This window comes from Lutra lutra, chromosome 3 (assembly GCF_902655055.1).
Source record: "Lutra lutra chromosome 3, mLutLut1.2, whole genome shotgun sequence".
Lineage (NCBI taxonomy): Eukaryota > Metazoa > Chordata > Mammalia > Carnivora > Mustelidae > Lutra > Lutra lutra.
The window spans coordinates 4,969,657-4,985,280 of NC_062280.1; the positions used below are offsets into that span (position 1 = coordinate 4,969,657).

The following is a 15,624-nucleotide window of genomic DNA, read 5'->3' on the forward strand; positions in this document are numbered from 1 at the left end:
CTACCAACTAATTCCCTTCTTTTCTAAACTGCCAGCTGTGTTCTCTTTAATTATATTTAAAAATAACACCTACTTTCAAAGACAACCACATTCAAGCTGCTATTATGGTTGTCTTTGAGTAACTGAATAAAGTCTTCAACATTGTACACTCTCCAACCCTTAAAATCTCAAAAGCTCACGAAGCTCAAAGGTTGAGGAAAGATAATTCTCTCTCTCTCAACATGTCTTTTCACTGAGTTTCCAACCATACCCTTTAGATCAATGCGTCAGAAATTCTACTTGCCAAGGGCCATGTTTTTCTGTTAGCCCTACGGTCTCTGGAGAGGACTGTCAGTGTATCTGGAAGGACTCTTGTCCTAATTTAGTGCTTACAAGATCATAAGGGATTTCTCAGTTTTGCCAGGAACAAAGATGGGTAGAGCACAACAATTTTACATAGAAGCCATCATAAAGATGGGTTTCTTTTTTAACTGATTCATAATAATGATCTTTCTGTCTGTGGCCTTTACAAAAAAAAAAAAAAAAAAAAACGTAGTAACAAACAGTCACCTGTTCAGCCAAACTATAGGATTAAGGAGTGAGAAGAGCATCTGAAAATGAGAAAATGGGGAAAAGATTAAGGTTATAAGAAATATTTAATTAGGAATAGATTCAGTTTAAACGATCCATTTGAAGAACAGACTCTGGAAGCATCAGACCTAGTTAAAACCCAGTTAGCCGGGACACTGGGTGGCTCAGTGGTTAAGCAGCTGCCTTCGCTCAGGTCATGATCCCAGTGTCCTGGGATCGAGTCCCACATCGGGCTCCTTGATCATCAGGGAGCCTGCTTCTCCCTCTGCCTCTGCCTGCCATTCTGTCTGCCTGTGCTTGCTCTCTCTCCCTCTCTCTCTCTGACAAATAAATAAATAAAATCTTAAAAAAAAAAAACCCAGTTAGCCCCCCTTTTATTCTCAAAGAGATCAGTAAGGAATACAAAACTGTAAGATTTTTCTGAACCAGTTCACTAACTCACAGGCTCTGGAATGATTCTTTTGGTTTGACTCATTGAACCAGGATGCTAACATTATTTAACATTGTTTTCTATTTATTTCTGGATTTGCTTTTTAATTCTAAAGCTATAACAACTGTGTAATTTACCAGAGAAAATGAAATTGCTCTTTGCTAAGTACACACTGAAAATCATACACTACAATATGTATTGTACATTTAGTACAGTAAAAAAAAAAGCGCTATATTTTCGAATCCAAATTTAAAACCAATTCAGTGCAATTTGGCATGCACTGAGGAATACAGAGAAATTCCTATGTATTGGTAACAAGTGAAATTTTTTGCTTGCTAAAAAATATCAAAACGAAGAAGGACATCTTAAATAAAACCCCAAATAAAAGTACCGTAAGAGAAAAAAAAATGGATTAGACTATGGTAAAACCTATAATATCTGTTCAGTAAAGGGCCGCAGACATTGCCCCTCAGATGAGTAGCAGACTGATGTATCTAGGATAACAAGAGGTATTCTAGAGAATAACCACAAAACTCCTGAGAATCAGCAATCAAAAGACAAAAGAAACTCTCTTTTCTTCCTCCCTTACTTCAACGCACGGTCCACACAGATCTTGTAAATCACCAGTCAGATCACAACATTTTCTCTGCTCTGGACTCCCAGTGACTTCTAGTTCGCTCACAGGAAGAGCCAGGGCTTGCATGAAGGTGTACGGGGTCATCCCCGCTCCTCCTCTCCTCCTCAAGCGCCCTCTCCCTCACTTTAGTCCGACTAACAGCCCTGGATCACCCAGGGATGCTTTGCAGTTGCAGTTGTCCTAGAATGCCCTCCCTCTCCTCACCTACAAGTTTTGCTCCCTCATTTCCTCCTTATCTTTGTCCAAGCCTTCCTGATCACCCTAAACTAATTAGTAGCTTCTCCCCACGCCCCTCCACACACAACTTTTCCTTATCCCACGTTTCCCTACTACAGAGAAGTCATTACCATTGACCGTCTGTATTTTCCCTTACTTACTGTTTACTGTTTGGTCTCCTCACAAGAAATAAGTTCTGTAAGAAGAGTTAGCAGAAATGCTGTTTCATTTTTCGTTTTACATTTTACAGATTATAAAGGATGCCGTGATACAATGTTCACATTTTCCCGTTCTCACCCACTGGGAGTGTTGAATGCAGACAGTTCGCAGCTCAATCTCTCCCTAGGTCTAGTGTGCAGCTAACGAGGGCCACCTGGACCAAGGCAACGCCCCCTTCCTGGGGTTTCCCACATCAGTGGTGGCCAGGGGTGAGATGCGACCGCTAGCCCCGTTCAGCACCACCACTAGGGCCCTCCCATCTTGAGAGCTCCAGAGCAGCCCTGGCGTGGTTTGTTTTTTTTTTTAACTGCAGCAGTTCAGCTTCTCCCTCCGCGCATCTTACTTTCCATCCTTTCACAGACGCTTGTCTCGAGACCACTACCAATACACTTTGCACAAATTTCAAACTTCGAGGCCTACTTCCTGGGAAACCCGGACAAGATCAGGATTTTTAATGATTACTTGTTGCTGCTACACACATAACCGTACCTGCCCCTCCCCCCACCAGTAATCTGAACCATGTGGAATTCCTTGCTTAGGAATGGGATAGGGATGGAGGATGAAGGAGAGATAAATGGCCATCATTACGTGCCATGGACTGAGGCGTACGATTAACTTACACAACTGGTAACAACAAAAACCCATAGTGGTTCGAGTACAGCATTGAGTAGTCCAGATGATTTCAGAAATTAAAAAAAAAAAAAAAAGAGAGAGACAGTGGAAGGGGGCAAGGTGATGGGATAGTGAAATCTCATGATTGTTGGTAAGATTTATGATTTGTAGAAAGCACAGAATATGGGGTCTGGTGTAGTGGCAAACAGCTGCTCCCAGAGGTAGGGTAAACCGTGTGCCTTATCAAGTCCTTCACTCTCGGAGTTCAGGGACTGACCTAGTGATCATATTCACAGGAGTCGGGTTTGTGGTAAGCTGTTCATCCTCCATGGTCATCACTCACACATCCAAAGGCTATTGTGGACAAATAAATTAATGTTATCATAGTGCTTTTTATAAACCATAGAGTATTCTACAAATAGTTGTAAATGAGTATAGCCATCCTTATAGATTTCTAATCGTGCTCTGACGTCAAGGGGAACTCTAATAAAATCTTTCCATCTATTTTGCAATAATCTCTTTCTAAGAAGCTCAAGTCCCCTTCGAGAATTCTGCAGAATTCTCATGGAATCCTCATGGAAATTCCTCCTTGTAGGGTTCTGAACCCCTGATGTCGTGAATGCATGCCGTTTCTTCCTTTTTTGGTGTTCTGTGGAGGGCAAATATTCCTGCCGTTGTAGTTTCAAGAGTAATCATTTGCTGTTCTGAAAATTTTAGACATCACTCCTTATTTCTTGCCTGTCTGTGGGCCTGAGACTCCTCTGATGCCGCACGGATTACACTTCCTGCAAGATGTACAGCAAGCTGCCTCCTCCGACACTGAGCCGCGGTGGGCTTGTGGACTCTTATCATCTCAGCATCGACACACTTTACACCACGGACTTAAAAATAACAGTAAAAGATTCAAACTTCTAATTAAACTCTTCAGAGAAATTATATTCTTAGAATAAGAGAGAATAAAGAGCAAAGGTACTATAAATTAATTTAATTTCATTTTTAATTTTTTGGAGTTCAAAGTTCCTTGCATTAGTTTGTTATAATCATCTTTCCTATAACTAGGTAGTATTCTCTTTTACTGATAAGATAAATGATTCTCCAAGGAGACTGAGAGTAAAGATCAAACAGGCATCCTTCAAGCCAATTAAAATTTAGAATACGTATCTTCTGATTCGTAATCCAAAGCCATTTCTATCACACTGCACACAATGATGCATTTCTTTTCCTAGACACGCTTTAAAAAATCCAAATAGATGGTTCAGACAAAAGTCCGTAGCATCCTTTGACATTCTCAAGCAATCTTCTCAAGAAATTCTGAGAACTTACTACTCTACTGGGGGAAAAGTTATTTTCTTTTAAGATGGTAGTCATGTGTGAAAACAAAGCATAGCCAGGTTGATAAAAAGGTTCCTTTCTCCTCTCTTTCTCGCTGTTTCCCCTCTTTCTGTTTGCTTTTTGAATTCTTTCGATTTCATTATCCATTACGTGTTCCTCATTCATTCTATCTCTGTTCATTACTCCACTGCAGTATTGCTTTTCTTTGAGGTAAAGAGGAAGTGAAATGGATTGCAACCCAGCAAAGTCAGGGATAAGATTTCAGTTGCAGTTCCGATGGCTCTAGGCCCATCTTGAGGCAAAAGAGCGGGTCTCAGGGGCAGGGCAGCAAAAGCAAGGAGAGTTTCCACTTTCTCCCCACGTGCATTTCTCTGGAAGAACCTCGGACTTTGCGTATGTGGTAGAATTTCTTTATCTAATCAGAGTTTCAGCTGCAGCTGCTTCCAGCTGATGCCTGTCAGACTTGGGCTGTCGTGGAGACAACGCATGGTGAGGCCTACTGTGCTTGCTAGATCTTGACCATGTGAGTGAGGCAGAGAAGGTACAGACGGAGGTTAGGAAAGAGTGTGTACAGCAACATGGAAGAGAAAAACTACTTAGTCTTATGCAAGAATATTTTATGGAATGAATATTCAGTTTCTTGTTATTTACAGTATATTTACCATTACACTTCTGCAGGGGATTATTTTTCTTTTGATAATTAGAATCATAATTTTTCCCATTGTGTGCTGAGAAGAGAATTTACATGTAATCTCTTTGAGAGTAAAACACTGTGTCATGTTCATTGTTACTGCTGCAGAATCTTACCACAATACTAGGTTATATTAGATTTTGTTCAATTCAACGAAATTCCTGGATATCATCAATTCAGATTAGAAACATGGATTTTTAAAAAATAATTTTCAGGTTCTCAAACTTCTTACAATACTGTTTGCTACTTTTTAGCAAACCACATAATCAGAAATAGCAGCTTAGGGTCTAAAATTTGTTGCAATGTAAACATCTCTTGCTTTATCCAAAATGTATGTAAGGTAATGTATTATTATAAATATGAGTAATACCCTATGCAGTTAATATGCACAGGGCAATTTTGCATTAAATAAAAACATACCATAATTGGTTTCACACAGTGAAGTTATCACAATTATCTGGACATTAAATATCAGTCTTTATATTAATAATGGATATAAAATTGATTTGTTACTATACATATCTGACAGTCACCTCCTAAATAATAGTCTTAAAACTATGTGATTGTATAAATTCTATAACAAGGGCCAATGCTTCCTCTAACCTCATGAAATGAAAATGTCCCCATGGTATCCATGCACTATACCTTAGAGACCTTTCATTTCTACAGATGTCATCACACAACTTCCCATAAGATGTTATTAAAATTTAATTGTGGATTTTCCCATACATATAGCAAGATAATGCATTTGTAATTATCTTAATAGTTAAAATATACTTTTCACTTTATTGCATTTATTTTTGTTTTTAAAATCTATCCAAAATCGAATCAATCCAGAAATATTTTTTTCAAGAGAATAACGGAAAATATTCAGAAGCTTTGTCTTCCTAATATGATGAAAAGACTGAGAGAAAAGCAGGGTTAAAAATTATTCTTTAACCACCCACACATCCCTGGATTTTGAGAGGAGTTTCTTTAATCCTTCTTTCTTACTGCAGTATTTGTTGCTTAAGGAAGTCCGTGGGAGGATAAGATGTTATTGTCCCTCCCACACACACCCGTTTCTTATTTACAACATTAGATCTCCACATATATAACTACTTGAAACACCAACCCTTTTCGTTCAACTACATTCTGAAATTCTTCGGAATTTGGTCCACATGTTACCTTCCTATAGGACACATTTATAGTTAATTATAGTTTATCCTGATTTTTTTCAAGTGTGAGTCTAATCCAAAAAGGGTGTTGAAGTGGACCGCCTTTCCAACTTTTGTCTGAAAACAGAATTCCAACTTCTTGCCTGAAAACAGCAAGTCTTATGTTCAAAACTAATAATACAAAATTATTCTTCATATTAATGAGTTTCCTTGACACTAAGAAGATACAGTTATTGACATGGGAAAAGCCAACCTTTAAGAGCTGTATGTGATACAGATGACGTTTATAAGTGAACGCACATTTGTAGCTCATGCTGGAGACATAGTAAACGTGTTTTATCTAAATGAAGTTAGCCCCTTGAACTGTTTCATCTAAATAAGTAGACCGATAGTTAAAAATTTTAAAATCCCTATAAAATATGTATAATGTTAGGAAACCTTTATATCCCTTTCTTATTGTAGTAAAAATGTTCCCTCAAATAAATGACGGATATGCTCTTGTGTAATGGGTTAAATTTAAATTATTTTAAAGTGATCAGGTCTAATCTTCATTGCTAATATAAAATTATTTAAAAAACACAAGGCAATTTTTAAAGAGTGAAAAATTTAGTATTTTGACAGTGAGTTTGGATTTGGAGTTTTAATGATAACATTTATAACAGCCACACATACAATGTGTTTTGCAAATAAATTCGTTCACTTCACTATTCAGATCAATTCTTTCCAGTTGGGAATTATATTAACTTTTGTTAAAAGAAATTAGAAAAATAATCATTAACCACCCAAAGTGCTTGCAAAGATGCCCCAATGATTAGCTAAATATACATGATTGAGAATATATCCTACAGAGGCCAGTTAGAACAATCACTAGCTAGGATTGATGTATTAACCAAACAATCACAGGTAATTTAATCACTTCTGGTTAATTCAAAGGAAACTGATTCTGGCTCCTCTGATACCTTGGTAATGAGAACTGTCAGAATACAGACGCGAGTCCATCTTCTACATAGTCAAATACACTTTATGTACAATCCAATGGATATGTGAATCGGAATTCTGCAGGTTACTCTAGGTTTTGTTATACTTATTCAGGTTTTTTGGCATCTCGTAATAGAGTAAAAAATTAAAGAAAATTAAAATCATTACTATTTCAGAGCAATGTAAGACAAAGACTAGAAAAAAAGTAATTTAGTTTAAAAAACTGGTCTCTGATTTAAAAACATAGTTTATGCAGTAGGAGTAAATACTCATTATCACAACTTTCAGAACTATTTAAAAAGAGTACAACTAAGAATTAAATAGGTTACATGTTCTTTTCTTTTTCTAAAGCAATAATCATTAAGAAGTTTTTTTTTCTTTAAGTTACCCTAAAGTACCTATATTGAAAGAAAAGTAAAAAGCAAACAGGAGAAGAAAAGAAGAAGAGGAAAGTGGTTTCCCACTTCTGCACAAAGTTCAAGTTATAAGCATCATATGCTTGACAGCAAAATTATTTCCTAAAAAATTACCTTATTTAGATCCCTGGATAACATAATGAATCCCAAATTTCAGTATAGAATGCAATAAGGAGGAGTGACGTTGATTCATTTTCACTTGCGTGAGCTCATTACAATGAATGAAGCTGGAAACCAGTGTCTGGTTAGACTATGTCTTCTTAAGAAAAGTCAATTAAAATGAAGAAATGGTATGTGATTATGACAGGGACTCCAACATGGAAACGGGTATCATGACATTGTAACAGAGCAATGAAGATCTTCTGTGTTCTGTGGTCTAGCTTGTTTTGTTTTTGAAGAAGCTAAAAAATTAGCAAGACTTGTTGCGTGAAAAGTGGCACAGTTGAAGCCCCACCGTATCTGCAGAGTTAGGTCGTCTCTATACAAAGACCAAATGTATCTGGGAAATAAACGGGATTTTGCATAGGAACTACTCCCTTCCAAAAGCAAAACTTTAAAAATGGATTAATTCCTTAATATTCCAATGGTGAAATATCTACTCAAGAAACTATTTTTTTCCCTTCCTTTTTATCTTCAAGATTTCATTTGTTCTCTTAAGCTCTTCTTTTCAAACAGCTCGAGAGGCTTTCTTAGGAATACCAGATTCATCGGCAGAGGGGCTGGCAAGAAAACAATTTCTCAGAAGTAGTGGAGGACTGTCCTAACATCAAATGACTGTCCAATGTCATGTGACTTTGAAATAAATTTTATGCTCTCATGGTAATAAATCTTGATTCTTGTTCAGTTTTGTCTATATGGGGAAAAAACTGCTCCAATAATTTGTTGTAATTGTGTCCTCTGCCTATTATTTGTTGAAACTGGTTGAGCCTTTCATTATGTAAAGCACCTTGTTAAATCTCTAAATATTGCCCCAAACAGGTAAAGGTGATAAGTCAGCTCTTTCCTGAACCCGAAACCTTCTTTTCCTTATCTTTTATCAAATTCTTCGTTTAAAAACTAAAATTTACTTAGAATCATACATTTGATCATTTTATACAACTTAAGGAAGGCCTTAAGAATGTAGGTTTCTGTACATTCTCTTTTATTTTCTTGTAGAAATTTTTTCTAATTCTTTTTCTTGCTGCGTATAAAGGTGGAATTTTGTTTGGATTTCATTTGAAAAAGCATTTTAGGAAATTTACAATGACGAGTCAATTCATAAATAAGTCTTATTTGACAGGCAGTTCATCAGATCAAATTTTAAAAGTTTCTGCCTCTCTTTTATCTTATATACGTCCTTAAACACATAATTTAATAATGAAAACATGTCTTACTTAGTAAAAATAGATTAACATAACCAAAGAAGTAAAGATACTAAATTATTTTCATTGGCTTAAATTCGTTAATCATTTTTACTTTCTTTTATTAAAAGAAAGCTTTAGTTTCAATTTATTGATCTGATATTAAGACCTTGTTTACATGGTAGTTATGTAGGTGGTAACATCAATACCTGGCAATTTAGGGCAATATTATATATTTTAAAATCTCAATATTTAAACGATTTCTTCATGGGATTCTTTTTTTCCCTGCCAAATGACCTTGGAAGTTTCTCTTAGGACTTTTGACATGCATATCTGTCTCAAAGATAGGCCAGGCACAACAAATAAATGAACAAGAAAGATTAGATGAGATAAAGTTCTTAACTGAGATTCATAGATCTATTAAATAATTTACATGGTATATACATTTGCTTAATAAGTAGAACGATACTTTTTCATTTGCTTCTTTCCTAAAATGCAAACTGTGAATTTGTCTCAGATATCTGTAACAGTAAATGCATAAGTAATATCCACATGTAAGTCTTCAAATATATAAAAAGACAAATCTTACCTCCATCTCCAGATCCTGATCCTGCATCTGGGAGGGGGAAAAGAAATACTTTGGTTTTGTTTGAAAAACATATTCAAAAACTATTTATGACTTTATATAGTTCATGTTCACTTCCTTTATTAAGACAGTCATATAATGGAGAAAATTAACAATATTTAATCTGAAAGTGTATATTCACATCCATTTAATTTAATTTGCATAATATAAACTTATAAAATAAATTTTCTATTATTTTCATTCTAACTTTGTAAAAAACTATTATCTAGCTTTGATGTTATATCCTATTTTGATTATTACATTCTAAAATTGACTATGTAAAATCTGTCACATTTTTATTTTAACCAAGATGAATTTGGTGCCATTAACCAAAAAAAAAAAAAAAAAATTAAAAATGAAATGTTTTTAACAGTGAGATTCGGAAATTAAACAGGCTAAGGCATGTGGCAAATAAACTCATAATTAAGGCTTATATTATTATAAATTGCATATACATGAAAGGAAAAAGAGTTTACAGATGATTATCTTTTTATATAATTGCTAATATGTTTTCCAAATACCACAATTGTGGATGAGTTTATTTGCTACCAACAACATCCTTTGTTTTTGAAATCGATAGAAGAGGGAGATTAACATTTGTCTTTGTGCTTAAAATTGGATACACCCTCAGTGATGCTGGCAGAAAAAAAAAAACAAAACGATACCCTCCTTCTGCATTTCTCTCTATTTCTTCTCTCCCTCCTTCCTACATAATTGCAGTTGGTCAAAGTTGTCTACTTCTGACAACTTAGCTCCCATAGACACCCAGTTTTCTAGCTGGGAGTCAAGACCATTCATTTTCCATCTGGTTCTACCTGTTAAGTGTAGACATCATTCTCCTTCTGCCTTCCCACTTCTTTTCATCCTAAATACATTTGATTATGTATTTTTAATGTTAATACTGGTAGTAAGACTAATATTGGTATTTCTATCTGAAATGCCCACATCTCACACTGAAATCACAACCAGGTTTCAAGAACTATACCAAATGCCACTTCCAGGAATTTGTGTTTGATGCTTCAGATGATTTTTTTTTCTAAGAAAAAAAAAATAGCAAAATCTGAAACCCCCATTACTTCTACTAGTTTGCCTCCATGACAGTTTGTTAGAGGCATGGTATAAAAAATGATACGACATATGAAAATGCGCAGAATGCTGACGTATGGAAGAACGGACGCCTCCCCAACAGTCATGCTTATCATCATGTTAGGTATTAGCAGTGTCATGAAGGAGGAGTAGTTTAAATGAAAAGCTCTGGTGGCGACTTATATTAACTAAATTTATGGGGTCTAACATTGTCTAAAATCAGAAAGCCAAGTTATTTATTAACTGGTAATGTGACTAATACATATGTCTTTAGACCAGCAGAGTCTTTCCTTAAGGCAAGCTAATTGGTAAAACAATTTATAATAAAAACCCTTCTTAGTAAATATATAATCAAATAAGCATATGATCATATGCCTTGACTGTTTAATGATAACAGATCAAGAAAGGCTGAAGGATTTGTCACCAAAATAGAACATCCTGTCAACCCATGGCACCATCACTGTTGGATGGGACAATGCTTGAATGGTCAATGTTTGTATACTTTTGCAGCTAAAATTTTAAATAAATTTATTTCAATTAATTTGAAAGTTTAATTCAGTATTACTTATAATCATCAGAGGCTAACAGGTTGTACTGTTATAGCACTAATGTATTCCACGTATTTTGGCTAAATGTGTAGTTTCTTTTTTCTTCCTCATTATGACTGTAAACTTCTTTAAGTCCAGAACCAAGTTTTGTTCAGCTTTTTGTAGTTATATGCACATAAGAGGAAATACATATAAGCTTATAGATTTAAACCTCCATTGTTTGATAACATAAGGTATGTTATCTGACTTTCCTAAGCTTATTTGTCCTCTGTTCAGTGAGTATAGTAATGTCCCTCTCATTGGGTGTTTCTGAGGCTTACTGTACAACAGCAAGTTATAAATGCTCATCACTGTATCTGGAACATAAAAATTAAGATTCTGAATAGACATATTACTTATTCATCCCTAGGTTTTTCTAATAAATACATATGGCTTGGGAAAAGAAAAAAAAAAAAACAGTGTTGTATCGGCTTGCATCTCATGTATCTTTCTAAAAAGGCAAGGAGCATGGATCTTAAGGCAATATTTGTTTTATTTGACCCAAATTAGGTAAGTAGGAAAGAAAGGAAGAATAGATGGGAAATAATTACAAGTTCACTGCATCATTATGAAATAGTGATGGGAAGCTTTAATCATTTCTCTAGTATAGGATAAACAAGTAGCCTACTCAAGTCTTACTAGTGAGATGGAAACACCTAAGAAGTCATGCTATTAATCTCGAAAGTCTCAGCTTCTAGTTAGCGCATTTCTTGTAATACAGAAACGCAAAATTGATGGTGAGGCTATTGAGCAGACTGTCCAATAGGAAACCATTTTTGGACCAAAAAAAAAAAAGACTTGTAAGTTCAATGAAATATAATAAAGTTATATCTTCTACTGCCTTTTATTCCTAGAGATCAAAATTTACTCTCTCTATTCAGTGTCAAATAGCATTAAAAATAAATGGAAAATCCACAAAGAAAAGAAAGAGAATTTATTTTAGATCAAAAGTCGGAACTCTAAATTATTTACAGTCAGACCTGGTTAATCAAAGTTACTTTGGTTCCTCCATCATTATTCAGATCAAAAATCTTTTAGATTTACAATACAGTGGGAGACACATTGAACAGGACTGGCTTGCTAATTAAATCCTACAGAAATCTAGGTATGTGAATCAGCTTCATATAGATTACTCAATGGTGATTACATGTTCTACTTGGCTAAGCTTTTATTTTCATAGTATAAACAACACATTAGAGACCAGCATGTAAAAACTTGAATGAACCAGGAGAATGTGACTGCCTGAGCCTTTAAGAACTTGGAGGTTGGCAAGTCAAGAAAGAGAGATTTTGGTAACAAATGTTGTTAGCCATACCATGACTTTCTAACTCTATTTTGACCACAGCCCACTGATTCTCATTCTGCTACTGCCAGAGACAGACTGGTATCCTATATGACCTTGAGTAGACAAACCCTTTCCTCAGTACTCCCTGGTGTTTGCCTCCATCATTCTCGGTTTCTCAGAGTCAGAGTTTCCAAATTTTTTTCCCATGCAATTTGTTTTAACATATCACTTTAAATTTTCTCCATAGGTATGGCAGATTGGTTTTTCATAATTAGTTTGCTCCTTGCTTTTCTTCCTGTTTCCCCCATCTCTACCATGAGAGTAGGATGCTGGTCCTCCTCCCTCCTTACTGGGGAAGCAAGTCCGCCGACTCTCCCCTGTTGCTGTCACTTTGACTCATTACTTCTCAGACAAATCCCTGAGCGGCAGTGATCTGTTTGCTGTAGCAAATAAGGGGGAAGTGGGGCACCAGGAGGGGGCATTCACCTTATGAGGCAAAAAATCATATAAAAGACTACTTAAAAAACAAAACGAAAACATCATCATGACGTAGTAATAATATCATTCTCTTTTGCTAATTCTTAGGAACTTTAATAGTCACAGATATAATTTGGAACACTGTCAATTACTAACAATCCATGGACTTAAGATGGTCTTTTAAAGAACACAAGCCTATCTCCTTGCTCGTTTGCCGTACTGCCCCAACATACACACGGGTTTTGACACAGTTCTCTGGAATAGAAAAACTTGTTACCGAAGGAAAACTTGTTATCTAGTACTTGTCATCTAACTAATAAAATAGATTTTTCCGGGCACTATTCTATATTTTCACTTTTGAAGGAAGTTCATACGTTGTGTCTTTATTATTTTTCCCAGATATGCTTATACCATCCAATTCCTCAGAAATGAGGACTTTCTAGAAAGATGCTGATGTGTCATTCACCACAACCATCATGGACACTAAAGTTTCTTTAATATATGTGATTCTAACATGTCAAGACTAACCTGTAAACTCAGCTTTATTTTAAGGCGTTGCTCTATCAAGTTGGGCTTTGCTCCCTTTGTTTAGTTTTCTTCCTGTAATGCTGTTCGGCTCTAACAATCAGTGACCATGAAAGGAAAACATGGAAAACTGAAGAGCGTGGGAAGCCAGTCTTCTCACTTCCTTCAGAGCGTTCTTGGTAAAGACAGCTACAGAGCTTTGTGCAATCCCAGGCCAACCATGTTAGAAAGGATAGTTGTCTTTCACAGATACATTCTTCAGTATAATCAGCTAAATGGTAGGAAGAACATTTTTATCGTGCTGCTGAGGTTACCCACATTTTCGCTTTCAAACCCAGATCTGCAAAACTGCCCTCCAGCAGACGATGATGTTGTTCAAAACAAACAAGCCAGCCTCATGTGTGCACAGGTACGTTTCTCTGTATCTGGCACCTAGGCAGGAGATCTAGAGTTCTAATTATATTACTCAACTGTCTGCACTTCATTAAATAACATATGTATTAAAATCAACATCCTTGTGGCAGATTTTCCCTTTCTTCCAGAAGTGATTTGAAATGTAAAAAAGACAAAATGAGAATAATGTATGCTTGGTACAAAAGAAAGAGAGGCTTATCCAGCCAGTATATACAGTCTGAATTATTTATTTAGCGATAACATAACAGAAAAAGCAAGACGTTGTTCCAAAGGTTTCAGGGGGTCTTCGGGATCGCACACGTACCTGTGGCACAGGATCCTTCAGACACGACGAGTATCTCGCTCTGCTGTTTGCAGGCAGCCTGCCTCAAGTAGCACTCGTTCTGGTAGCTCTCCCCATTGGAGCCACACACAGGCACGTAGTCACTGTTGCACTGGGGGACACACAGACAGAAGCTCATGGTTAGCACTGGAGTCTGCATGCCTTTGACATCTTGACATCTTGAAGGGAAATAATCATTTACAAAAGAAAGCACTTGTGTTCATTTTCAGCAATCCCCATTGTATCCACTAAAGTCTTTGACCTTGCAAGGGCATCATTCAAAGATACACAAAAGTAATGTCAAGTCAACTAATCAGTCATTTGATTCAGATGGGGGGGAAGCTTCTAAACTGATCAGGTAATTCCAGCAAAGTGATCTCGGCAGGCAATACTGAAAAGGTATAGCAACAAATGTATCAACATTATTTAATACTGTTTTTCAGATATACACCCATCTGGCTTGGTGGAAAAAATCAAAACGTGCTATAATATTAAAGTTATGAAGAACAGGTAATTCCTATCTGTGGTTAGAGCAGAAGTAAACAGCTGATAAAGCAATTAAACCAGTTACCCCTGGGGCGCCTGGGTGGCTCAGTGGGTTAAAGCCGCTGCCTTCGGCTCAGGTCATGATCCCGGGGTCCTGGGATCGAGCCCCACATCGGGCTCTCTGCTCAGCGGGGAGCCTGCTTCCCTTCCTTTCTCTCTGCCTGCCTCTCTGCCTACTTGTGATCTGTCTGATAAATAAATAAAATCTTTAAAAAAAAAAAAAAAAAAAAAAAAAAAAAAAAAAAAAACCAGTTACCCCTTAGTATGTTTTTTGTTTGTTTGTTTAATTTTAATCTTTACAAACTTCTAAATATTTGGGTAAGACATTTGATTCCTAATTAATTTATCATATATCTTTAGATATTGCCACATATAATGCAAGAAAAAAAAAAACAACAGAATATGGAATACAGGGGGGAAAAACCAACAAGTATTGAAGCATATGTAAACTTTATTGGTTATTGAAAAGTATGACTATTAATATATATTTCATAAAGAGAAAAGTTCATTTTTAAAACAGCCTCATTATAAAAAAGTACAAATTTTACAATGAAAATTAGGCAACCTACGGGGTGTACTCATCATAACATAATCACACTCCAAGGCATTAGAGATACTTGGCTGTGTCCTATACCTTCTAATTACACTAGAGATGTGATTATCTCATGATTACTACTACTGATGTGTTTCATTGTTCAACTGTAACAAATGTAATGACCAAGATGATTATTTAAAAATACCCACCTATGCCAGAAACTAAGTAAAGCAAATCATACATACACATGCTTATGAAAACACTTTGTTGTATTCCAGTTCTTATTAAAATATTTGGATTTTTGATGGCTGTAAATTTATAACACATACAAAATAAACCAATGATCTAGTGAGATGCTAGGAAAGTTTTATTTTTTTTTTTTATTTTTTTTTTAAAGATTTTATTTATTTATTTGACAGAGAGAGATCACAAGTAGACGGAGAGGCAGGCAGAGAGAGAGAGAGGGAAGCAGGATCTCTGCCGAGCAGAGAACCCGATGCGGGACTCGATCCCAGGACCCTGAGATCATGACCTGAGCCGAAGGCAGCGGCTTAACCCACTGAGCCACCCAGGGGCCCCTAGGAAAGTTTTAATATATATGATGATAAACCTAAAACTCTATCA

The 15,624-nt window shown here is 36.0% G+C and overlaps 1 protein-coding gene across 1 annotated transcript in view; it reads right to left on the reverse strand.

Annotated features, from left to right (window-relative positions):
- The window catches only part of TMEFF2 (transmembrane protein with EGF like and two follistatin like domains 2), a 229,683-nt gene that overhangs the window by 204,862 nt on the left and 9,197 nt on the right, over positions 1 to 15,624 (reverse strand). The window contains exons 3-4 of the mRNA XM_047720627.1: positions 13,902 to 14,031; positions 9,188 to 9,214 (exon numbers count right to left, since the gene is read on the reverse strand). Of these exons, the coding sequence (XP_047576583.1) occupies positions 9,188 to 9,214; positions 13,902 to 14,031 (157 nt within the window). The remainder of the gene's footprint in view (positions 1 to 9,187; positions 9,215 to 13,901; positions 14,032 to 15,624) is intronic.